The sequence below is a fragment of the Mesoplodon mirus genome, assembly GCF_964341445.2.
Source record: "Mesoplodon mirus genome assembly, chromosome: 5".
Classification (NCBI taxonomy): domain Eukaryota; kingdom Metazoa; phylum Chordata; class Mammalia; order Artiodactyla; family Ziphiidae; genus Mesoplodon; species Mesoplodon mirus.
This window is the reverse complement of record NC_138980.1, coordinates 30638198-30664376: the sequence shown is the minus strand read 5'-3', so window position 1 is coordinate 30664376 and position 26179 is coordinate 30638198. Positions and strand designations below refer to the sequence as shown.

General features: G+C 46.2%; 1 protein-coding gene across 2 annotated transcripts; it reads right to left on the bottom strand.

Annotated features, from left to right (window-relative positions):
• Positions 1-60: 60 nt before the first annotated feature.
• Positions 61-26142, bottom strand: PHYKPL (5-phosphohydroxy-L-lysine phospho-lyase). Of its 2 annotated transcripts, XM_082622679.1 has the most exons (13): positions 26064-26142; positions 25103-25221; positions 23855-24014; positions 20521-20595; positions 19667-19754; positions 19473-19589; positions 17847-17929; positions 17385-17610; positions 4315-4469; positions 3816-3905; positions 1855-1985; positions 765-842; positions 61-307 (listed from the first exon to the last, which is right to left on the bottom strand). In XM_082622679.1, the coding sequence occupies exons 1-12, from the start codon at positions 26120-26122 to the stop codon at positions 793-795; spliced, it is 1353 nt and encodes a 450-aa protein (XP_082478805.1). In that variant the 5' UTR covers positions 26123-26142; the 3' UTR covers positions 61-307; positions 765-792. The 2 variants fall into 2 exon arrangements, with proteins under 2 accessions (XP_082478805.1, XP_082478806.1); XM_082622680.1 differs by lacking the exons at positions 61-307; positions 765-842 and adding an exon at positions 855-1486.
• Positions 26143-26179: the final 37 nt, after the last annotated feature.

The window sequence follows — 26179 nt, the reverse complement described above, 5'->3', positions numbered from 1 at the left end:
AGTATCCTCCAAGACCACCTAACTGCATCCTGTCAGGCATAAGCACACACTCTCCACATCTTTGGTTAGTTTCCTTTAATGAATTGGCCCTGCCTAGGACTTGTGCCCCTTTAAAGAAGTGGCTTTAAAGTGGAGTGGCTCAGATATTTGGAGCAGCTGTTCAAGGGGGTGAAGACAGTACAGTGAGGGTTACCACCCTCAGTGGGGACACTGCCCCAGGGCAATTCGAATCTGGAGCATCTTGGAACACCTGTCTTGACTTGCCATTGGAAATGGGATTCTCTCCCCCAGCAAAGACAGTGTGAACCTAAAGACAAGAGCAGACACACAAAGGGCAAGACGGTGCCCCTCCTGGTTGTAACAGCCCCCTGTGGCAGGGCCTATTTGTTGGCCTGATTGGAGCACCCCAAGTCTAGTGGCTGAGGCCTAAGATAGCTAGTTGTAAGACACAGCACTTGGCTGGGGGCTGCAGGTGGATAAAGCCTGGCAGAAGCTCTCCTATAGAGGAACTGGCTGGAGAAGGGAGGAAACAGCTATACTCTTTTCGCTCAGCCATCAAATGCAAACTTAAGTACTTTGGAGATTTTTCAGGGGTGGGGGATGGGGAGGGCCCAAGGCTGCCAGAGCCTCCCAGTATTAAAACTAACCTGTGGGAAGGGGACATCACTTGGAACAAGAATGTTGAAGGAGCTACTAAATGGATGGTAAGGAACCCAGTTCTGATTCTCTAGGAATATAAGAAGTAACTTGAGGACACCACTTACCTAGAGGACACCCCTCAGCAGAGCTGCCTCAGGGCTGAAGCCTCAGTGTCTCACAACTTCTCACTTTCTCTTCCATGTCTGAAAAAGACGGTCAACCTTTCTCCTCTGCTAAAGACTTGTCTTCAGTGTCCAGGCTTCTTGGATGGCAGTGTGGTGACTGGGCCCACTGGCCTGTCCAAGCCCACGTCCCACCCTTTACCCATGTGTACAGGCCACTACAGGGTCAGCAACAATTTCCCAAGAGGATGAAACCAGCCCTCGGATTTCCTGAGGCTTCCAGGCTCAACTGAGTCCCCTCTATACAGTAACTCCAAGCCAGTTCTGTGCCCTGTCAGCTTTTCCTCCACAGGCTTCCCGGAAATAATTGCCTTCCCCCAGCAGGTTCCGTACCACCTCCAGTTGTGTCTAGTAGGGACTGGCCTCAACTTGAGAGACCTGGGGACAGCAGTGAAATAGCCTGGGGGTGGGGTGGGGGTGGTTGTAGCTGGGCTGCTCTGACCTCTACCAGGAAGATAGCATTTTGCCTATTTTGGGGTCCCCCACTGAGCTCTGTACGTGCAACATGGCTTCAGTGCATAGATGTGTCCAATTTGGTAATTACAGATTTCCTTGTAAGTGGATTTAGGGGAGAGCCTGACTTTCCTGAATGATGAGGAATGTGCAGAGGGGTTTCATTCTGTGTTCAATCAGTCCAGGCTGCAAATCTCATGTCAGCCACTTAGCTGAAAAAAAGCAAAGTTCATGCCGTCTACACCTCAGGGAGGCTTTAAGGACACAATGGAATCTCCCACTAGTTCCGATACTTGGGCTGAAAAGCCCAGCCCTGCTTCCCTTGTCCTGTATGCCACACTGGTGCCTGCCCAGGCAGGATGGGTGGTGGCTCAGTCCCCACCTACCCAGGGCTCAGATTTTTGCGGGGCACAGGCAGGAATAGGGGAGGCCTCCACTTCAGCTCCCTACTCCGTTCACTGTTCAGAGGACACCTGGCTCAGCTGTTGCACCCCTGTCCCTGGGCATGCTGGGAGGTCCTAGCTCCAGGCTGGGTTCTAGAGACACAGTTATCAGCTGCCCCTTGGGTCTCCAGGCTCACCTGTCAGGATGGCATCCAGCTTTGCTACCACGTGTCGTGCGTTGTCCAAGCTGAAACACATCGGGGGCTTGAACTTCAGGACATTCCTCCCGGGGCCATCGGTGCTCAACAAAACGTAGTTTTCTTTCAGCCTGCAAGGATAGGACAGAGCAGGGCCCGCTGCCCACCAGCCAAGGGCACTTCACATGGGCCTTTCAGGACCTTCCTCAGCCTGGCTTTGGCCTCATGGGCAGGACTCCAGCCACACTGCCCTCAGAACCTTCCATAGGCCAGTTCCCACCAGGATACAGCATTGGCCACCCCCTGCCAAACTCCTGCCCAACTTTATGGCCCAGTATCAGAGGCCCCTGTCTGGGGTGCCCTGCACCTGGCCCTGAGCCTGCTGGCCACCCCCCTGCCGCAGGGGTCTTGCTTCATCCATCCCTGGAGCCCCAGTTGAAGCCAAGCTGAGAGTGGCCACAGGGCTACAATGTGGACAGCAAAGAGTCCCTGCATTTTTCATTTTAACATGGTTTATTCATCACGTTGTATGGTTTACTTTTTATATGGAAAGTGTCCAATATTCACAGAGTAGTACAGTGAACCCATGGAGCCCTCACCTAGCTTCTAACTTCCCCGCCAACCCTTTCTCTACTCTGCCCCCAGGTTATGTTGTAACCCCAGACAGGACTATCCAGTTTTAATTTCCAGTTCTTTTTGGAAGTTATTTAACATCATCATTGGTATCTAATAATTGTTTTTAATATTCCACATTTACACTTTTAACCTAGGAAGGTATTTTGGCCTCTGAGAGAAGGGGTCTGATGTGACTGTATTTACACTCTCTGACTGCCCCCCTCTGATTCTTTTTTTATTCCTTTTGTGTAAGTCTCGTCGGGAGCAGGGTGTCCTCAGCCTGCCTCTGGCTCCTTTCTCGCATCCCAGTCTTCCTGGCACTGATGGCATCTGTGCTAGAAAGATCAGTTTAAATCCAGCTCTGCCTTTAGCAGGGTGACTGCCACTGAAACACCGTTCCACCTGGTTCCTGTTTCTTCACTGAACTGGAGAAACCACAGGGGTGGTTGTAAGGTGGAGGAGGTCAGGCTTGGCTGAGGATCTGACTCCCTCCTTTCCACAGACCATCCTGAATTTCTGAGTCTTGAGGGGGAAGGGGTGGGTGAGCTGGTGGATGTGCCCAACCAGCAGAGAGAAGGCAGGGGCTGGGCAGCCACGCAGGAGGGGTCAGCTTCAAAAACTGTGTGGGGAGAACGATTTTTACATCAATACTGTTTATGTGAATTCAAAAACAGAATGACGCACATTTCACAACTTGAATAAGGACACGTATCAAACACTAGATGGGTTTTCCAAGGTGGGGGAAGGGGGTAGGAGTGAGGAATGGAAATAAAACCGAAGTAACTAAACAAGAAGGGAAAGGGTCCTGGGGCTTGGGTCCTGCGTGGGGTTCAAGTGAAAGAACATGCGAACCAGAACTGGGAGCGAGGGCTTCTGAGTCCTGAGATGCTGAGTCATCCAGACACTCCCCACCCAGACAAGGAACAGGAGTTCTATTTGAAAACCCTCTAGGAATGGGGAGTCCGGTTCTGCCACAGCCCCAGGTGTGGCTCTGGAGAAGCTGCTTCCCTCGGGCAGCCTGGGGCTCTGAAATGCAGCGTTGGGGTTGCCTGGGTCTGAGAGCTTCTGCGGCTTTGGCATTCTTGGCAGAAGTGTCTGCTCAGGCTGGGAATGGCCCGCACCCATCTGAAGCCTTTGCTGCCGGGCACTGGGTACAGAGCTGTCGGGGCCACTTTCTCTGTCCACAGAGCCCAGTCAAAGGGGTGCACAGATTGGCAGCCCTCTAACCCAGAGGCTAAAAGCCACCTCCTTCAGTCAACCCTGTGTGGGCCCAGCGTGCCCGGGAGAGGCAAGAGGGGAGCTCTTTCCCAGTCAGGGCCGTAGAAACAAGTTTCAAGAAAAAATACCTGGATACCACATAGTCAGCCTCTTCGGTTGCTGGCATCCTTGTGGCCACATCTTTGATCAGATCCACACCAATGAAGAGCCCAACGCCCCTGGAGCAGAAGGTGACATCTCAGGAGGCCAGGCCTGAGGGACCATGGTCCTTGTTCTCACCCTCTGCCTGGGCCTCAACCAAGCCCCTATCAGAAAGCCCACCAGGGCTTGCACCTCTGCCTCCTGGGGAGGCTGAGAGCTGTAGGAACCCTTGGAGGGTGCTAAAATAGTTCCAGGAAGTAACTGCGATGGTGAGGGGCCCTCAATGTGGATAGAGGAAAGTTTGATCCTGGCTTCACCCACCTCCTCCCTCCAGAGGTGCCATCTTGGGCAATAGCACCTGTAGGTGCTTCAGTTCCTCCTCCGTGGAGTGGAGATAAAAGTTCCCACCATCCCAGGTGGTGATGAGGTGAATGAAGGAACCACACCAGGCCCCTGGCAGGTGGTGACTGCTACCCTGAGCCTCACCTGATGTCCCCAAGGATGGGATGTTTGACTTTCTGCTGTCCAAGGAGCTCCATCAGGAAGCTGCCCACAGAGGCAGCATGAGCCTGCAGCTGCTCCTTTTCCAAGACATCCAGGACGGCCAGCCCCACAGCGCAGGACACTGGGCTGCCCCCAAACTGAGCCAGGGGACAGAGAGCATGTCAGGTGCTCAGCAGAGTGGGCCATGCCCCAGGGACTGTGCAGGGCAGCAGAACTGCCACACGCATTGCAAAGGCAGTGATGAGCACAGGCCCGAACCCCTCAGGGCTCAGCATGCTGGGCAGTAAATGGGGTTCTTCTGAAGCCCCCATGGGTTGTCCCACCTTTCCAGGTGCTAATGTGACTGTAGTCCAGGCCAAGTACCCCCAGGGGGGCAATAGGATCCCTAAGAACATGCAAAAATCAGAGGAGAGGATGTACTGGGCATTCCCACACAGCTGTTTTTTGTCAAAAGGCTTCAGGACCCCATCTCGCGTACTGGACCCAGACCCACTGCATTGCACTGCCCACCATCTCTTTCAGGGAGGGACAAGAGCAGCATGCCAGAGCCACACCCAGGAAAAGTCACTCTGTGGTTCCAGCTCACAGCTCTGCTGGCTGAGCCCAAGGCAGACTTTAGGGTGCAGACCACAAGCTGCCTGTGAGCCAAATGCGGCCTGAGGATTCATTTTGTTTGGCTTGTGTGGCATAATTAAAAGTTCTGAATTAGATGCTAATGTCTTAAGAAGAGACTTAACACAAAAATAAGTCTGACTTAAACCTAGCCTATCTGGCTACATTGGCACTAGCTGTCCCCTTCAGGCACCCTGAGTGCTTTGACTCACTTCCTCCACCTGGCCCTGCAGGTGTCTGAGGACCTGCACTGCAGAGAGTCAGAAGGAAGGGGGTCTCCTGCAGATCTTTTTTTTTTTTTAACTATATCTTAAAAAAACCACAAAACTTTATTGAGGTATAGTTTACATACAATAAACTGCATATATTTAAAGTGTATATAGTTCAGTGTGACTTGACAAATGTATATACCTGTGGAACCTCCACTACCATGAAAATACAAAACATTTCCATCATTCCCCAAAGTTCCTTGTGCTCCCATCCACTACTGGCCCAGGCAACCACTGACTTGCCTTCTGTCACTATAGTTTTGCTTTTTCTGGAATGTCATATGAATGGAATCACAAAATATGTAACCTTTTGTGCCTGGCTTCTGCTCAACATGTTTTTAAAATTCATCCATAATGTTGTGTGTATTGGTAGTTTGTTCATTTTATGGCTGCATAGTATTCCATTGTATGGACACACTACAATTTGTTTATCCAAATTCCTGTTGATAGACCCTTGGGGCTTATTTTGATTTTTGGCTATTTACGAATAAAACTGTTATAAACATTTATAACAAGTCTTTTTGTTAACATACGTTCTCATTTCTCTTGGGTAAATACCTAGGAATGGAACTGTTGGACGGCTTGATAAATATATTTAACTATATAAAAAACGTGAAACTGTTTTCCAAAGTCGTACCATATTACATTCCCACCATTAGTCTATGAAATCCCAGTAGCTCCACATCCTCAAAAACATTTGGAATTGTTGCATTTTTTAATTGCAGCCATTCTAATGGGTATGCAGTGGTATCCTGTAGACCATCTTGAAAATTTGCTTGCAGAACCTCATACTTGTGATCATAAAAAGCTTCCTAGGTGATTTGCTGTGAGGCAGCTTTCTGATATGTCCAAAGCAAATTATGTGTGGGATGGACATGGGATGGATTGAGGCTACTTATTGCATATTATTATCAACTGTGAACTCGTTAAAAGGTCGTGTGTTCTACCCACAGCATCTTTGGTTTAGAATTGTGGCCTGGCCAAGATGCTGGACTAGCATAATATATAACATAGTTATCTGTTCTGAACTAGTTCAGAAAAGGCAATATACAAACAAACAACAACAGAAAGCATCAACAACAAACCATGAGGAGGGAAAATGATTTCCAACGTTGCCATATTATATTATTTAAAAATGTCTAGTTCTCAACAGAAAATTATGAATCATGAAAGAAGAAAGCATGGCCCATATATGGGGTGGTGGTGGTGGGGTGTGTGGATACAATCAACAGAAACTGTTCTGGGGAAGCCCAGATGATGGGCTTATAAGACAAAGAGTTTTTCTTTTTTTTAGACAAAGACTTTAAAATCAAATATTATAAATATGTTTAAACACTAAAGGAAACTATATCTAAAGAATTAAAAGCTAAGCATGAAAATGGCGTCTTGCCAAATTTGGAAGATCAATAAAGAAATAGAAATTATAAAAAAGAACTAAATAGAAAGTCTGGAGTTGAAAAGCACAGTAGCTGAAATGAAAAATTAAGAGGCTCAACAGCAGATTTAATCAGGCAGATGAAAGAATCAGCAAACTTGAAGATACGTTGATTGAGACTGTCCAGTGTGAAAATCAGAAAGAAAAAAGAATAAAAAAAAATGAACAGAGCCTCAGAGACCTGTGGGACACAAGCATACCAACATATGCAAATAAGAATTCCAGAAGGAGAGGAAGGGGCAGAAAGAATATCTGAAGAAACAATGGTCAAAAACTTACTAAATTTGACTAAAAAAACATCCCAACAACAATCTAAACATCCAAGAAACTCAATGAACTCCAAGTAGAATAAACAAGTTTCATACCTAGACACAACATAACCAAGGTACTGAAAGACAAGAACAAGAGGGTGGGTAAATGGGTGAAAGTCGTCAAAGGTAAAAAAAATGCCAGTTATAAATAAGTCACAGGGATGTAAGGTACAGCATGGTGACTATAGTTAATAATACTGGGGACTTCCCTGGTGGTCCAATAGTTAAACTCTGTGCTTCCACTGCAGGGGGCTTGGGCTTGTTCCCTGGTCAGGGAACTAAGATCCCACATGCTGCACAGCGCTGCCAGAACAAACAAACAAGCAATACTGTATTGTATATTTGCAAGTTACTAAGAGAGTAGACATTAAAAGTTCTCATCACAAGAAAAAAAACTGTAACTTTACGGTGATGGATGCCAAGTAAACTTATTGTGGTTATCATTTTGCAATACACACAAATATTGACTCATTATATTGTACACCTGCAACTAATATGATGTTGTCTGTCAATTATACCTCAAAAAAAAGACAAAGAGAGAATATTGAAATTAGCAAGAGAGAAGCAACTCATCATGTACAAGAGATTCTCAACAAGATTAATAGCTGATTCCTCATCAGAAACCCTGAAGGCCAGAAGGCAGTGGGATGACCTATTCAAAGTGATGAAAGAAAAATACTGTCAGTCCAGAATTCTCTATAAAGTAAAAGTATCCTTCAAAGATAAAGGAGACAGGAATTCCCTGGTGGTCCAGTGGTTAGGACTCTGTGCTCTCACTGCCAAGGGCCCGGGTTCAATCCCTAGCTGGGGAACTAAAATCCAACATCCCACAAGATGCATGGTGCAGAATAAAAAAGAAAGGAAAGAAAAAGAAAAGAAGAAAAAGAGGAGAAACTAAGGTAGTTCTAGATAATGAAAAAACTGAAAAAATCTGTCAGCAGCAGATCTACTTTACATGAAATACTAACAGTATTTCTTCAGGCTGAAATGAAAGGACATCAGACAGTAAATCAAATCCACATGAAGAAATAAAGAGTACTGGTAAAGACACAAGTAGGTTGAAAGCAAGAGAGTGAAGGTATGCCATGCAAACAGTAACCAAGAGAGCTGGTGTGGCTGTAGTAATATCAGACATAAAAGACTTGCAAGATTAAAATTGCTATTAGCAACACAGGAAAACATAATGATAAGAGTCAATCTATCAAAATGATATAACCACTACAAAAACATATGTACTTAACAACAGAGCCCCCAAATACGTAAAGCAAAAAATGAACTGAAAGGAGAACTACAGAATTCAGTAAGAATAGTTGGAGAGTTCAGTCTCTCATTTTCAATAATAAACAACTAGACAGAAGATCAACCAGGAAGTAGAAGGCTTGAACAACACTATAAACTAACTAGATCTAATAGATATATACAGAACACTCCACTTCAAAAAAGCAGTATAAATACTCTTCTCAAGTGCACATGGAACATTCTCCAGGATAGACTATATATCAATATATTAGGCTGTAAAACAAGTGTGTGTGTATATGTATATATATATATATATATATATATATATATATATTTTTTTTTTTTTTTTTTTTGCGGTACACGGGCCTCTCACTGTTGTGGCCTCTCCCGTTGCAGAGCACAGGCTCCGGATGCACAGGCTCAGTGGCCATGGCTCACGGGCCTAGCCGCTCCGTGGCATGTGGGATCTTCCCGGACCGGGGCACAAACCCATGTCCCCTACATCGGCAGGCGGACTCTCAACCACTGCGCCACCAGGGAAGCCCAAAGTGTTAATATATTTTAAAAGTCTGAAATCATAGAAAGTATCTTTCTCACCACAGTGGAATGAAGCTAGAAATAAATAACAGAACACTGAAAAACTAAAAATATGTGAAAATTAAATAACATGCTTAAACAAACAATGGGTCAAAGAAGTCACGGGAGATTAAAAAATGTTTAGAGATAAATGAAAAAGAAAGCACAACATACCCAAACTCATGGGATGTGGTAAAAGTAATGCTTACAGAAAACTTCATGTCTGTAAATACTTCTGTTAAAAAAAAAATCTCAAATGAATATTTCCACCTTAAGAAAGTATAAAAAAGAAGAGCAGGGCTTCCCTGGTGGCGCAGTGGTTGAGAGTCTGCCTGCTAATGCAGGGGACACAGGTTCGAGCCCTGCTCTGGGAGGATCCCACATGCCGCGGAGCGACTAGGCCCGTGAGCCACAACTACTGAGCCTGCGCGTCTGGAGCCTGTGCTCCGCAATAGGAGAGGCCGCGATAGTGAGAGGCCCGCGCACCGCGATGAAGAGTGGCCCCCGCTTGCCCCAACTAGAGAAAGCCCTCGCACAGAAACGAAGACCCAACACAGCAAAAATAAATAAATTAATTAATAAACTCCTACCCCCAACATCTTCTTAAAAAAAAAAAAAAGAGGTATAAATTCTATGCACAATAAATAAGTTACAAGGATATATTGTACAGCACAGGGAATACGGCCAAAAAAAAAAAAAAAAAAAAAAGGAAGAGCAAACTAAATCCAAAGCAAAAATAAAGGAAATCATAAAGACTACAGTGGAAATAAATAGAAATATAGAAAAATAATAGAAAAAATCAACAAAACCAAAAGTTGATTCTTTGAGAAAGTCAATAAAATTGACAAACGTTAGCTAGACTGACCAAGATAAAAAGAAGAGTCAAATTACTAAGATCAGGAATGAAAGAGGACACATCACTGCCAATCTTATACAAGTAAAAAGAAGTATAAGGGAATAATGTGAACAACTGTCTGTCAACAAGCTAGATAACTTAGATGAAATGAACAACTTCCTAGAAAGATAAAAAATATTGACGCTGATTCGAGAAGAAATAGAAAATCTGAATAGACCTGTGGCAAGTAAAAAGAATGAACTAGTAATTAAAAAATCCTCACAAAGCAAAGCCTAGAACCAGATGGCTACACTGGTGAATTCTACCAAAACGTTGAAAGAATTACTACCAATCTTTCAGAAAGTCTTCCAGAAAATAGAAGAGGCATGAACACTTCCTGGATCAGTCTTTGAGGGCAGTATTACCCTGATACCAAAACCAGACAACGATATCCCAAGAAAACTATAGATCAATATCTCTTAAGAACATAGATGTAAAAATCCTCAAAAATTACAATAGCAAACTTAATCTAGCAACATATAAAAAGGATTACACACCATGATCACGTGGGATTTATCTCAGCAATGTAAAGTTGGTTTGACATGTGAAAATCAAATAATGTAATAAACCATATTAATAGGATTAAGAACAAAAAAAATCACATGATCATTACAATAAACGAAGAAAAAGCATTTGATAAAACCCAACAGCCTTCATTATAAAAGCTCTCAACAAATTAGGAAAAAAGGGGAACTTCTTCAATCTGATAAAAGGCTTCTACGAAAAATTCACAGCTGATATTATACTTAACGGTGAAAGACTGAATGTTTTCCCCTAAGATTAGGAACAAGACAAGATGTCTACTCTTGCCATTTGTAGTCAATATTGTACTGGAGGTTCTAGGGCAGTTAGGCAAGAAAAAGAAGTAAAAGGCATTCAAAATGGAAAGGAACAAGTAAACCATTTCTATTCACAGATGACATAATTTGGTACACAGAAAATTCTACAGAATGTATAAAAAACTATTAGAGCTAATAAATGCATTCAGTAAGGTTGCATGATACAAGATCAATATCCAAAAATCAACTGTATTTCTATATACCAGCAATGAAGAATCTTAAAGTGAAATGAAAAAAACAATTCCATTTATAAAGGCATGAAAAAGAATACAATACTTAGGAGTAAATTTAACAGAAGTAGTTCAAGACTTTTACAGGGACTTCCCTGGAGGTCCAGTGGTTAAGACTCTGCGCTCCCACTGCAGGGGGTGTAGGTTCAATCCCTGATCAGGGAACTAAGATCCCGCATGTGGTGTGGCCAAAAAAAAAAAAAGACTTTTACAATGAAAATTATGAACATGATTGAAAAACAATTAAAGACCTCCATAAATGGACAGATATCTCATGTTTATGGATTAGAAGACTTAATACTGTTAAGATGGCAATACCCTCCAAATTGATCTATAGATTCAATGCAATCTCTTATCAGACTCCAAGCTGCTTTTTTGGTAGAAATTAACAAGCTGATTATGAAAATTCATAGTGAAATGCAAGGGACCCAGAATAGCCAAAACAATCTTCAAAAAGAAGAACAAAGACTGGGGGATTAACAGTTCCTGATTTCAAAACATACTACAAAGTATAGTAGTCTAGACTGTGTGCAACTGGCAGGAGGATAGATTTTTGATCAGTGGAACAGAACTGGAAGTTTACAAATAAACCATTAAATCCATACATTTGGGACTTCCCTGGTGATCCAGTGGTTAAGAATCTGCCTTCCGGGCTTTCCTGGTGGCGCAGTGGTTGAGAGTCCGCCTGCCGATGCAGGGGACATGGGTTTGTGCCCTGGTCCGGGAAGATCCCACATGCCGTGGAGCGGCTGGGCCCGTGAGCCATGGCTGCTGAGCCTGCGCGTCCGGAGCCTATGCTCCGCACCAAAAAAAAAAAAAAAAAAAAAAAAGAATCTGCCTTCCAATGCAGGGGACACAGGTTCAATCCCTGATCGGGGAACTGGAACTAAGATCCCACATGCCACGGGGCAACTAAGCCCACGTGCTAGATCTAGAACATGCGCACCACAACTAGAGAGCCTGCGCACCGCAACTACTGGGCCTGTGTGCTGCAACGAAAGATCCTGCATGCCACAACAAAGATCCTGTGTGCTGCAACTAAGACCCAATGCAGCAAAAAAAAAAAAAAAATAAATAAATCCATGCATTTATGGTTGATTGATTTTTTAAAAAATTCATTTATTTAATTTTTGGCTGCATTGGGTCTTCGCCGCTGCACACGGATTTTCTCTAGTTGCTGAGAGCGGGGGCTACTCTTTGTTGTGGTGCGTGGGGCTTCTCTTGTTGCAGAGCACAGGTTCTAGGTGTGCGGGCTTCAGTAGTTGTGGCACACGGGCTTCAGCAGTTGTGGCTCGTGGGCTCTACAGTGCAGGCTCAGTAGTTGTGGCGCATGCGCTTAGTTGTTCCGCGGCATGTGGGATCTTCCCGGACCAGGGCTCGAACCCATGTCCCCTGCATTGGCAGGTGGATTCTTTTTTTTTTTTTTTTTTTTTTGCTGTACGCGGGCCTCTCACTGTTGTGGCCTCTCCCGTTGCGGAGCACAGGCTCCGGACGCACAGGCTCAGCGGCCATGGCTCACGGGCCCAGCCGCTCCGCGGCATATGGGATCCTCCCAGACCGGGGCACGAACCCGTATCACCTGCATCGGCAGGCGGACTCTCAACCACCGCGCCACCAGGGAGGCCCGGCAGGTGGATTCTTAACCACTGCACCACCAGGGAAGCCCTGGTTGATTGATTCTTGACAAGGGTGCCAAGACCATTCAATGGGATAAGATATAATAAAGAATATTCTTTTCAGCAAAAGGTTTTGGGACAACTGGATATCTATATGCAAAGTTAAATAACCCCACCTCATACCATATTTAACCCCACATCATACCATATTTAAAAACTAGCTCAAAATGGATCCAATACCTAAATATAACAACTAGAACTATAAAATTCTAGGAAGAAAAAACAGAGGTGTAAATCTTTATGACTGTTGATTAGGCAATGGTTTGTGAGCTATGACTCCAAAGTACAAGCAACCAAAGAAAAACTGGACTTCATCAAAATTAAAAACTTCTGTGCTTCAAAGGATACTACCGAAAAAGTGAAAAGACACCTCAAATAATGGGTGAAAATACTTACAAATTATATATTTGTAAGAATCTAGTATTTAAGATACATAAAGAACGCTTACAACTCAGCAAAAAAAGACAAGTAACCCAATTAAAAAATGTGCAAAGGATATATTCTTTGGAATATATGTCATATATATTGGGATACATATATATATATATATATATATATATATATATATATGGTCAATAAGCACATGAGAAGATTCTCAACACCTCTAGCCATCAGGCAAATGCAAATCACAATGAGATACCACTTCACACTCACTAGGATGGCTATAATAAAAGAGAGAAAATAAATGCTGGAGAGTATATGGAGAAATTGGAACCCTCATACGTTGCATGTAAAGTGGTATAGCTGCTTGGAAAAAGTTTGTCATTCCTCAAAAAGTTAAACTTAAGAGTTGCCATATGACCCAGAAATTCCACTCATAGGTAAGGTATACGCTCAAAAGAACTGAAAACACATTCCATACAAAAACATCTACACTGAATGGTCAACTGCAGCATTATTCATAATAACCAAGGAGGGGAAACAACCAAAACATTAACTGAAGAATGGATAAATGAAACATGGTATACTCACACAATGGAACATTAATCATTCATAAAAAGGAATGAAAGACTGATTCATGCTATAACATGGATGAACCTTGAAAACATTATGCTACGTGATAGAAGCCAGACACAAAAGGTCACATATTGTGTGACTGTATTTATGTGAAATGTCAAGAACAGGCAAATCCATGGAGACAGAAAGAAGGTTAGTGATTGCCAGTAATTGTAGAGAAAAGGCAATGGGGAGTGATTGCTAATGGGTATGGAGTTGCTTTTTGGGGTGATGAAAATGTACAACAATGAAAATTAAGACAGTGATAATGGATGAACCACCTGGTGAGTATACTACAAAAGATTGAATTGTACTTGAATTAAAAACCATTGAATTTGTATTTGAAACAGTAAATTTTATAATATGTGAATTACATCTCAACTAAAAAAGAATCAGTGATTTCAGCCTTTTCAACAGCAACACTGCATGCAAAGTGACAATGGAATACACTTTTTTAAAAAAAATGAATCCATCAGCACTGACTTTATTTCTTTAGGCCATGCCACGTGGCATGCAGAATCTTAGTTCCCTGACCAGGGATTGAACCTGTGCCCCCTGGAGTGGAAGCATGGAGTCTTAACCACTGGACAGCCAGGGAAGTCCCTGGAGTATGCTTTTACAGTAACTAGGACCTAGATTTTATTTTTAGCTAAAATAGTTAAATATGAGGGCCTGACACAAATACCCTTAGGCACAGAAGACCTCAGAAGGTTTGCATCATAAAGGCTTGCACTGAAAGGAATTTGGGATGAAATACTTGTAATACAGATACTTAAATAAAATAGGAAGGATTAAAAGACACAGAAAAGTATGGTAAACTGAAATTCTAAATTAAGATGCTAGCAACAGGCCTAAATATATCAATAGTTACATTATATTTAAAGTCATTACTTTGAAGTCAAATATTAACAGATTTGGGCAAAAACCCAAATTCTAGATATATGCTGGTTAAAAGAAATACACCTAAAGCATGAGCACACAAGGTTGAAAATAGAAGGGTGGAAAATAATACATTGGGTAATTGCTAGTCAAAAGAAAGCTGACTTAGCTTTATAATATCAGATAAAATAAACTTTAAGACCAAAAACATTATTAGGAATGGAAAATATTACTCCATATGATAAAGGACTCAATTCTTGAGAAACTGCACAGCCACATGCAAACGAATGAAACTGGACCACTATTTTACACCATACACAAAAAAATTAACTCAAAATGGACTGAAGATTTGAATGTAAGACATGAAATCATAAAACTCCTAAAGAAAACATAGGCAGTAAGCTCCTTGACATTGGTCTTGGCAATGATTTTTTGGATTTGACACTGAAAGCAAAGGTAACAAAAGCAAAACTAAACAAGTGGGACTACATCAAACTAAAAAGCTTTGCACAGCAAATCAACAAAATGAAAAGGCAATCAACTGACTGGGAGAAAATATTTGCAAATCATGTTATCTAATAAGGAGCTAATATCCAAAATATATAAAGAATTCATGTAACTCAGCAAAACACAAAGCAATACAATTAAAAATTGGGTAGAGGGGCTTCCCTGGTGGCACAGTGGTTAAGAATCCACCTGCCGATGCAGGGGACACGGGTTCAAGCCCTGGTCCAGGAAAATTCCACATGCCACGAAGCAACTAAGCCCGTACGCCACAACTACTGAGCCTGTGCTCTCGAGCCCACAAGCCACAAGTACTGAACCCACGTGCCACAGCTACTGAAGCCTGTGCGCCTAGAGCCTGTGCTCTACAACAAGAGAAGCCACCGCAATGAGAAGCCTGTGCACGTCAGCAAAGAGTAGCCCCCAATCGCCACAACTAGAGAAAGCCTGCGCACAGCAACGAAGACCCAACACAGCCAAAAATAAATAAATTAAATAAATAAATTAAAAAAAATTGGGTAGACGATCTGAATAGACATTTTCCCAAAGAAGACATACAGATGGCTAACAGATACACGAAAATGTGCTCAACACCACTAATCATCAAGGCAATGCAAATCAAAACCTCAATGAGATGTCACCGCACACCTGTTAGAATGGCTATTATCAAAAAGACCAGAAATGGGCTTCCCTGGTGGCGCAGTGGTTGAGAGTCTGCCTGCCGATGCAGGGGACACGGGTTCGTGCCCCGGTCCGGGAAGATCCCACATGCTGCGGAGCGGCTGGGCCTGTGAGCCATGGCTGCTGAGCCTGCGCGTCCGGAGCCTGTGCTCCGCAACGGGAGAGGCCACAACAGTGAGAGGCCCGCATACCGCAAAAAAAAAAAAAAAAAAAAAAAAAGAACAGAAATAACAAGGGCTGGCAAGGTTGTGGAGAAAAAGGAATCCTTGTGCATTGTTGGTGGGAATGTACATTGGTGCAGCCATTATGGAAAACAGTATGGAGGTTACTCAAAAAACTAAAAATAGAACTACCATGTGATCCAGCAATTCCATGTTGGATATTTATCTGAAGAAACTGAAACTACTATCTTAAAGAGCTATCTGCACCCCTACAGTCATGGCAGAATTATTTACAACAGCCAAGATATGTGTCTGTTGATTGATGAATGGAATATATATATATATATATATATATATATATATGAAATTCAGCCCTAAAAAAGAAGGAAATCTTGCCATTTGCAACAAGATGCTTTCATAACTTGAGGGCATTATGCTAAGTGAAATAAATCTGACAGAGAAGACAAATACCAGATGATTCCATTTATATGTGGAATCTAAGAAAACCAAAAACTAAACACCCAAAAAACCCTGAACTTTTAGATACGGAGAACAGATTGGTGATTGCCAGAGGTGGGGGTGGGCAAAATGGGTGAAGGGGGTCAAAAGGTACAAACTTTCAGGTATAAAATAATTAAGTCCCAGGGACGTAATGTACAGCATAGTGACTGTAGTTAGTAATACTGTATTGTATGGTTGAAAGCTGCTAAGAGAATAGATCTTAAAAGTTCTCATCATAAGAAAAAAAAACTGTAACCATGTATGGTGATGGACGTTAACTAGAATTATTGTGGTGATCACATTTTATATATATATATATATATATATATATATATATATACACACACACACAGACACACACACATATATACATACACACACACACAAGTACTGAATCATTATGTCGTACACCTGAAATCAATATAATGTTACATGTCAATTATACCTCAATCAAGAAAAAGATTCAATTCCCAATGAACATACAGAAATAAAAAAATATATATACTGGGAATTCCCTGGCAGTCCAGTGGTTAGGACTCCATGCTTTCATTGCCGAGGGCACAGGTTCAAACCCTGGTCAGGGAACTAAGATCCTGCAAGCCAAGCAGTGTGGTCAAAAAAACCCAAAAGTATATATATATACTACTTAATATTAAGTAATATATATATTACTTAACAGCCTCACAATATATGAAGCAAAATTAACAGTATTACAAGAAAAAAATTGATCATTTTTCATCATAGTGTAGATTTAAACACACAGTTCTTAATTATTAATAGGTTAAGTAGGAAAAAAAAAATCCAGTAAGAATACAGAAGATTCAAACAACGCAATTAACAAGTATGACCTAAGAGACATTCAGGGAGTCTGGCAAACAACATTTAGAGAACCCACAATTTCCCAAGGACGTGTAGAACAATCACGTACCAGATCACCTCAACACATTTTACAGACTAAGTATCAAAAGAATAAGTGGCAGTAAGTCAGAAGTTAACAAAAAGATTTGAAAAAACTAGAATCGAATGATAATGCAGTGGTTCTCAAACTTTCGGTCTTAGAATTCCCTTATACTCTCAAAAACTTGTGAGGAAGCCAAAGAGCTTTTGTTTATATGGGTTATATCTATTTACATTTACTGTAATATTTATGATAAAACAACTATATTTACAAAAAAATTAGCGAGTAGTAGTGGCCTTGTTTGTACAGAAGCCACCATGGTGCTTCCTGGCCCTGGAGCCTTCACTCACCGTGTTGAAGTACTCGACGCCGGTGGCTTCAAATGCCCTCGCCACAGCTTGTGTTGTGGCCACACAGGCTACAGGGTGGCCATTGCCAATGGACTTGCCCATGGTGACAATGTCGGGGACAAAGTCTTCCCCCTGCAGCTGGAAGGCCCAGAAGTGCTTGCCTACTCGGCCAAAGCCCACTTGAATCTCGTCTGCAACAAAGACCCCTCCGGCCCTGCGGATGTGCCTGTGGCAGAGGACACACGGCTGATGGGGGACTGTGGTGAGAGGGAGGAGACCAGGAGCTGGGAGGTCTTGGGACTCTGAATCCTGGGGACCTTATGCAGATAGCTGGCCTTCTTGGAGCCACTATTTCTTCAGGGGCTTTGTCTGACAATTCTGGCAAACAGGCCAGGCTGAGGTTGGAATTTGGAACAAAGGCTGGCAAACCCCACCCTGGGGCAGCCTCTCCCACCTACTCACCCTGCCACTTCTCGGAAGTAGCCAGCAGGGGGAATGATCTGCCCTCCCACACTGGGCAGAGACTCAGCAAAGAACGCTGCGATCTGTGGAGGAGAAGGGAACGGCACTGCGGAGGCGCTGAGCTGCAAGCTGAGCACGTCCGCTGAGGCTCAGTGCTGGCTCCAAACATGATGAGTTACTGTCCGCACTGTGCCCCCACTTTGGGCTCCACATCACACCTGAGGGTCTGTGACGTAGTTTTTTCAGGCCTCGAACCAATTCTTACCACCTGGATGCCTCCGGACCCCCTGAACTTAGCATGCTCCAGGTTAAATCCACTGACTTCAACCCTATAAGCCTGTTCCTTCCCTTCTCCCATATGGTGAGTCCCATCCCTCCCAACTAGGACAGAAATCTGGCCCCATCCTTGATCCAGCCTCCTTCTTCATCTATCAGTCAGCACAGCCTCTGACTCTATCCCTGTAACATCTTTGCACCCACTCCTTCCCCTCCCCGCTGGATACTCCTGCCTCCTGGCAGATCTGCCCGTTTCTGACTTGGCCTCCTGCCTTCTAACTGGACACCTCTTCCAATCCATCCTCCACTGGCCACCAGGGTGATGCCTCAATGTAGACACTGAGCTCATCACTGTCCTGTTTAAAACCCTTCACTGACCCTTTTGCTTACAGCAACGACTTCCAAACTGTGTTCTGCCTTGGAGCTGTTTCAGAGGCTACTGCTGAGATGAAGGAAGGACTGACGGGGTGGGAAACCGGTCACCCACCCATGCTGCCACCACAGCAATCTCTTTTTCGGTTTTATATAAGTAGGTGCAGAGCATTGGAAGTGCATGGTCCAGGCTTCCTGGATCTGGCTCTGCCAACCTTTCTGGCCTGTCTTTGCTATATATCCTGTGTTCAGTTGTCACTCCTTCAGCAAAGCCTTCTAGAGAGCCCTCATACCAATCACCAGCTGCCTCCCCTCTACTGTTGCCGTGGCTGCTGCTTTACCAGGGTATGACACACCTCTCCTGTCTCTGCCCCACAATCCATCTCTATTACGCTGCCCTGGGTGGGTCTCCCCATTGCTCACTCGGGCCAACAGGGCCTCCTCATGTCACCTGCCCTCAGACTGGCCCCATTCAAGTGCATCCCCTGGTCCTATTACCTTCTCTCTTAAAACTCTATAAAGGTCCCCCATGACCTCTAGCCCCTCAGCTAAAGGGGCACTTGCAGTCCGCGGGCCTATGGTCCTGCCTGCTTCTCTAGGTTCATCTCCTGCCGGCTCAGCGTGGCCCCATACTCACATGGTTCCTGCACAGGCCGCCGCTCTGTTGAGGATGGCTTTCCTTGTTTACCCCTGACCCCGCCTTGAGTGGCTAACTCCTACTCACCTTATATTACTAAAATCAGGCAGCACCCCCTCCACGGGCCCACCATCACACACACACCAGTCCAGCTTGGGCCCCTGGAGTCCAGTAATGCCCAGGACATATCTCTACCTAAACTCTCTGCTGAGCACTTAATCCCCCTACTAGACTCCCAAAGGGCAGGCCCTGGTTCTAATTTCTCTCAGGGTTCCCAAGATCCAGTCCAGGGCTGGCAACATTTGCCGTTCGCTGGACCAGACCTGCGTGGATGTGGTTACCTTCCTGCCCTTCTCCTGTGCGTTGCCGACCACACGTTTCACCTCGCTGGCATAGGCCACAGCTGGATTGGGGTGGTCCTCCCGGTAGGGGCCCCGGTAGGTGTCTGGGAGAGGTGCCTGTAGGGAGTGACAGCGCCATGTCATCCAGGCTGAGGCGCAAGCACCGGCCTGTTGCCCACTTGAGCGGCGCGTACCACGTGGACCCACTCCTTCTGGCCATCCAGGTCCCGGAACTTGTAGGGGCTGATGTCGATCAGGGAGCTCAGGTGACCATGATAAGCACTGGGGAGGAGAAGGGAGAGTGGGCTCAGGCCCAGGTGGCACGTACTCCCTGGCCTGGCCCTGACAACTGTCTATTCACCTCAGGAAACACTCAGGGAAGACCAACCTTTCAGACACAGCCTGAGTCCTAGGGCCAGGAACGAGCACAGGCCTTGGAGTCAGCAAGCCTTCCTCCAAGGCCACTTACTAGCTATGTAACGTGGCTAATCGTTAAAATCTTTGGGCTCAGTTCCCTCCTCTGTAAAGTTGGGGGGGGGTGTTTCTCCTTCATGGTTGTAATGAACCTTAAATGTGATAATGCTCTAACCCTGGGCCTGGGTCTTGTGCACAGCAGATACTCAGTACAATGGGAGCTACTGTTGGAACATTTTTTAATTTTATTTTTTTATCTTTTGGCCGTGCCACACGGCATGTGGGATCTTAGTTCCCCGACCAAGGATTGAACCCGCGCCCCCTGCATTGGCAGTGCAGAGTCCTAACCACTGGCCCACCAGGGAAGTCCTTGCAACAGTTTTAATACCCAATATGTGGGACCAACTCTCGCCACCTTATAAAGCATTCTCTGCTCCCCAGAAGCTGCCACCACAGAAGAGACGCCAGGGGGAAAGAGATGCCTGGTGTGTGTGTGGGGGGTGTCTCTGTGGCCAGGTCCTCATGATCCTCTTCAGGCCCAGGCCCCTCATCTTTCCTGCCCAAGGCACCCAAAATCAGAGCCTCACTGATCCCCAATAAGCAGCAGGCCCACGCTTCTGGAAGTGGCACTTACTGATCTAATACCACCACGTCCCAGTGTCCTGTGTATTGGCGCGCCAGCCTCAGGGCCAGGTCGTTGGCTTCTGACCTATGACAGAAAAAGTGGATACTGCTTGGACAACTGTCCAAGGGCTTTCCCTCCAGGATAACTGCTTTCTATAGAGAAACCTGGAGGGAAGGAGGAGCCCTTCCAGCAGCAAGAAGATTCTTAGGACACAATTCATTAGTCATTCACTTATTCATTCAGTAAATATTTATCAAATGCCTTCAATATGCTAGGAGCTGGGGGCGAAAATAGTAAGTAAAACAGGCAGGCTCTGGCCCTCCTGGAACTTACATTCTACTTTGTGTCATGAAAGCCAAAAAACAAAGACAGAATGATCATTTGGTAAGTGCTACAATGGATACAGGGTGCCGAGAGAAGCAGGTGGGGCCCTACCTTAGATAAGGGGTGTTATGGGCTGAATCGTCTCGCCAAATTCATGTGTTGAAGCCCTAACCCCCAGTTATCTCAGAATGTGATTGTATTTAAAGACAGGGCCTTTAAAGAGGTGATTAAGTTAAAATGAGGCCATCTGGGTGGCCTTAATCCAATACAACTGGTCTCTTTGTAAGAAGACATTTGGACACACAGAGAGACACCCAGGGGTGTGCATGCTCAGAAGAAAGGCCATGTGAAGACAGTGAGAAGGTGGCCACCTGCAACCAAGGAGAGAGGCCTCAACGAAACCGAATCTGCCAGCACCTTGATCTTGGATTCTGACTCCCAGAACTGTGGGACAATAAATTTCTGTTTAAACCACCTTGTCTATAGTATTTTGTTATGGCGGCCAGAACAGATTAAGGCCACACCTGTAGAGTCCTGAGGGTGAAGTTTCTAGGCAGAGTGAGCAGCACACACAAAGACCTTGTGAAGGAAAATTGCTCAAGGAACCACAAGAAGACAAGGGAGGCCAGGGGCAGCATGAGAGAGGAACTGGGGAGACAGGCAGGGCTGCAGAAGGAGCCTGGATTTTCTTCTCGGTGCCATGTGAAGCTACTGAAAAGTTTTAATCAGAGAAGCGACATGATTCAGCTCCCATATGAGGAGGAAGCCTCTCTGTGTATATAATGGAGTAGAAGGGAATTAAAGTGCAAGTGAGGAGACCTAGAAGGAGGACATGAAGGTGAGAGCAGGTGGTGACCACACAGACAGAGAGAGGTGGATGGAGTTAGGAGACAACCTGGAGACAGACAAGGCAAGCCTGATGCAGGACTGGGAGGAGGGTGCATTTCTACCTTGAGCAGAGGTGCAGACAGTGCTGCCATTTGCCAGGACAGATAGGGTGAGGGAGGGCCGGTCTTCTTGGGAAAGTCTGTGGTAGGTGCCTGAGAATGTCAGGGAGAGCCAGTGCCATGGTCCCACACCAGGTGTTAGCGAGGACAACTCTTTTTTTAAAAAATAAATTGATTTATTTTATTTATTTATTTTTAGCTGCATTGGGTCTTCGTTGCTGCACACGAGCTTTCTCTAGTTGCAGCAAGCGGGGGCTACTCTGTTGTGGTGCGCGGGCTTCTCATTGCGGTGGCTTCTCGTTGCGGAGCACGGGCTCTAGGCACGTGGGCTTCAGTAGTTGCAGCACGCGGGCTCAGTGTTTGTGGCTCGTGGGCTCTAGAGCGCAGGCTCAGTAGTTGTGGCTCATGGGCTTAGTTGCTCCACGGCATGTGGGATCTTCCTGGACCAGGGATAGAAGCCATGTCCCCTGCATTGGCAGGCGGATTCTTAACCACGGCGCCACCAAGGAAGCCTGACGATCAACTCCTGATGTCTTTTGGACAGGTGATGTTAGACCTGTTCCAAAGTCAAGTGGGCAGTTAGAACCTTGAGGCTGGAACACATGGGAAACATCTGGGTCTAAGATACAAATTTGGAGGACTTCCCTGGTGGTCCAGTGGTTAAGACTCCACACTCCCAATGCAGGGGGCCTGGGTTCGATCCCTGGTCAGGGAACTAGATCTCACATGTTGCAACTAAAGATCCTGCACACTGCAATGAAGATCCCGCGTGCTGCAACTAATACCTGGCCCAGCCAAATAAATAAATAAATAATAATTAAAAAAAAGATACAAAGTTGGGAGTCACCGGCATGTCGATGATATGTAATACATGGGAATGGATGAGGTCAGGAAGGCAGAGGGCTCAGAGAGGACCAGCCCTGAGGAATAGAGTAGGAAGAATCAGCATAGGAGACAGCGGGAGTGGCCAGAAGCTGGCAGAAAACCAGAAGCATGAAATGTTCTGGAAGCAAGACCAGAAAGCATTTCCAGAGAGAGTGGTAACTCTGTCAATATTACTGAGAGACAGGAAGACAAGGGCAGCAAAGAGACCAGGTCCCCCCACTGCTTCTATGCCTCATAATTCTCTGTACTTTTCTCTCCCAGACACACTGGGCTGGTTCTGTGTACACGCCATCATCTGCCATTTCTGCCTCCACTGCTACTCCCAGTGTAGCATAACCTATCACGGGCCACTAAACTGGTGCCTAATGGTGTCCATTCTCGCTTTCCTCCAGTCCTGATGACATCACTTACCTGATTAAAACCCTCTGATGGTTTCCTAATGCTCTTAGGATACACAGATTCCTCACTTGAACAATAAAGCCCTGGGTGATGGGCCCTGTCTCCCTCCCCAGTGTCCCCAGGCTCCCACCCTCTGCCCTCCCTCACTGGCTGCCTTTCAGCTCAAGTGTGCTGGGGTGCAAATATTCTTCCTGCCACAGGACCTCTGTACAGGCTGTTCCGTGTGGTGACCTTGACAAGAACACTTCCAATGGAGCGGGCAGCACCCTACCTTCCTCCTCATCTAGCTATCCCCTAGTCAGCTCTTAGCCTAACATCACTTCTTCAGGGACGCCTTCCCCGACCCTCTCAGAGCAGGCCAGGTCACCCCACTGCTTCTATGCCTCATTATTCTCTGTAGTTTTCCTCCAGACAATGATTCCTCTTTGTAATTCTGTTATTTCTTTGAAGCATCTTTGATGTTTCTGTTCCTTACAGAGCAGGGATTTTGGCTGTAGCTCCCAGCACTGTGCCTGTGTATGCATAAAGCAGAAATAAAGGAACATTATTACCTTGGTAAGCCCCAACAATGATCTTAGAAGAGAGGTAATGGCACCCCTTACAAAGAGAACAGGAAAGTGGATCTGACAGAGAAGCAGCGGGGCCTGCAGCTGGGAAGCGTGGGTGCCTGGCCCACTGAGGGCTGCCTCGCCCCACACTCCGTTGGCTACATGATGCTATGCCCATGTGAGCAAATCTCTCCATCGTTGTCTCATCCTTTTGCTGGGGGCTGGCCACAGTGCACTTACCCAGAATTCAGGAAATAAAACACACAGAGCTTCTCCGGTAGGGTCTCGGACAGCCTCTGTGCGTAATCCACGATGTTGTCGTGCAGGTACCGGCTGTTGGTGTTGAGCACCTGGTTCTGTTCATGTGCTGCTTGGACCACGAGAGGGTGGCAGTGCCCAACTGCAAGAGGGCCACCTCCATCACACAGCCGGCCCCACTCAGCCAATCCCTCCGGGCCTCTCCCAGCCCCAATCTGTGAACCCAACTAGAGGAGATGCAGTTATAGAGGCAGAGAGGAAAGACAGGAGTCTGAAGACAGAGGGGGCGAGACAGAGGTGCCAGTCTGGAAAGGGAGACCTAGAAAGAAGTCTCTGAGATTCTGGCAGAAGGCAAAGTTCTCTGGGAGAAAACTGATCTCGAAAACCCATGTTCTTTAGGAAGCTTCTTGAGGCCTTCTGCTCAACAAAGACAGGGGTGTGGGATTTGGGGGACGGACAGGGGGTAGGGGTGTCGTCAGTGGCTTGACTTCACCAGTCGGGGGGCTGGAAGTAATGATGGCCAATGGCCAAGGATTATGATAAGAGAATGAAGATGATTGGGTGCTCACCAAGTGCCAGGCACACTCAAAGCAAGTTACATGAATTAACTCACTTAATCCCCCAAAACATCTGGAGGTGCATACCAAGTATTATCATGTTCATTTTGCAGATGAGCAAACTGAGGCACAGAGACTTAAACTTGCCACAAAGTTAGCAAGTGGAGGACAGGGATATGAACCCCGGCAGTCTGGAACTAGAGCCCCTGCTTTCAACTCTACTAACCTCCAATTTCCCTGCTGAGTCACTGGACTCCCTTTCCTTCCACCAGCTCTGGTGGCCTCATCTGGATAACTGAATTCCTACTTCAGTTTCCTTGTCCAGGACCTGAGATGATCACCTGGGCTGAAGCCTTGCCATCACTGCCAGGGCTCGGCCAGGGTCCTGTTGGGCTGCTGGCCATGGCTGGGCCGACTGCTGTTCTCTGAGCTCACTGTCAGTCCCAAGTGGAAGTGGACCCTTAGACTTAGGTCTCTGACTCCTGCTGATTTAGCAGAGCTACTGCTTGGAAACTTCTACAGCTACCCCAGAAAGACTGGGTCTCCTCTGCACATGGATGCTGGCTAAGCAGAACCTGAGTTCTCTGTACCTCTCTGAACCTCAGGTTCACCCTTGGACCAGGTTCACAGTGTTGGCATCCTTTCCTGCCCCGTCCTGAGGTATGATACTGACCGTGGGCCACATTGTTGATGCAATCGATGTATTCTGCCCCCTGTTCATCGTACATGTATTGCCCTTGGCCCCGGACAATCTTAATAGGATCCTCAGGAAAAAAGAGTCTGCAGGAATTGCTGTGGGGACAGACAACGAATGGACAGTCATGTCTGAAGACCGGAAGGGAGAAATCCACCCATCACAGGCCTCCCCCTACCCTTTCCCAGTTTCTGGAAAGGACAAAAGCTTGAAGGGCATGTTGTTGCGTCCCTGCCTCCACTCCCCCCACTCCACAGGTGGCTGGAGAGGAGAAAAAGGATGGGGTAAGAAGTTGCTAAAACAAATTGTTTCTTAAGTCATTTGAAGGCTATGTGGCTTCATTCATTTCCACATGTGCCCACTGAGTCGCTTGGGTCCCGGGAAAAGGTGGCTGCTCCAGACCCACACGGGCTCCCTAAGGCACAGTGTCTCTTTGCTGGGATGAGTGAGGAGGGCACCACCATTTGGTGGCTGGCTCTCGGCCCTAAACGAGCCCTTGCCAGCCAAGCCTGCTGCCTTGCTGGGGGCCAGCCCCAAGCTCTAGCCCAAGGCTGCCTCATGCCCCACGTCCCACCGAGAGCCCCTCAGACACAGGTCAAGGGTAGACTTTCTCTAAGGCTGCCTGTGAGCCGACACCCCACTCCACCCTTCGTCTGGACTTTCAGTCCCTTCCTGGGTCACTCCCGAGCCGGGCCCAGGTCCGGAGGGCGGGCCACCACTGGGCGAGGGCCTCCCAGGAGTCCGGCTGCGGGGGTGGATAAGGCGCTGCGGGGGAGGCGCGGGATGAGACCGCCGAGTCCGGCTGCGCGCGGCGGGGTCTCAGGGGCCAGAGGCGCGGAACCGGGATAGGCCGTGCGAGGCCGCGGGGGCTGGGGCCTGTAGGCTCGCGCCGGACGTGCGTGCCTTGTGCGCGCCCCCCCAAGCGTCGCCGTCTCGGTACCTGAGCAGTCGCCTCCTCAGGGCCAGAGTCGCGGCCTTCCCGCGCGGATCAGTGGCCATGGCGCCCGCCAGCACTCGCGCTGAGACGCTGCGCGGAGGGCGGGGGGTGAGGGTGGG

Bases quoted from the DNA above. Each gene is read 5' to 3' on its own strand.
- PHYKPL (XM_082622679.1), bottom strand. From the start codon at position 26,122: ATGGCCACTGATCCGCGCGGGAAGGCCGCGACTCTGGCCCTGAGGAGG. The intron at 4,470-17,384 runs GTGAGTGAAGGC...CCCCTGGCTCAG, and splicing joins GCGTCGAGTACTTCAACACG to TTTGGGGGCAGCCCAGTGTC. The intron at 1,986-3,815 runs GTATTTTTTCTT...CTATCCTTGCAG, and splicing joins GCTGACTATGTGGTATCCAG to GCTGAAAGAAAACTACGTTT.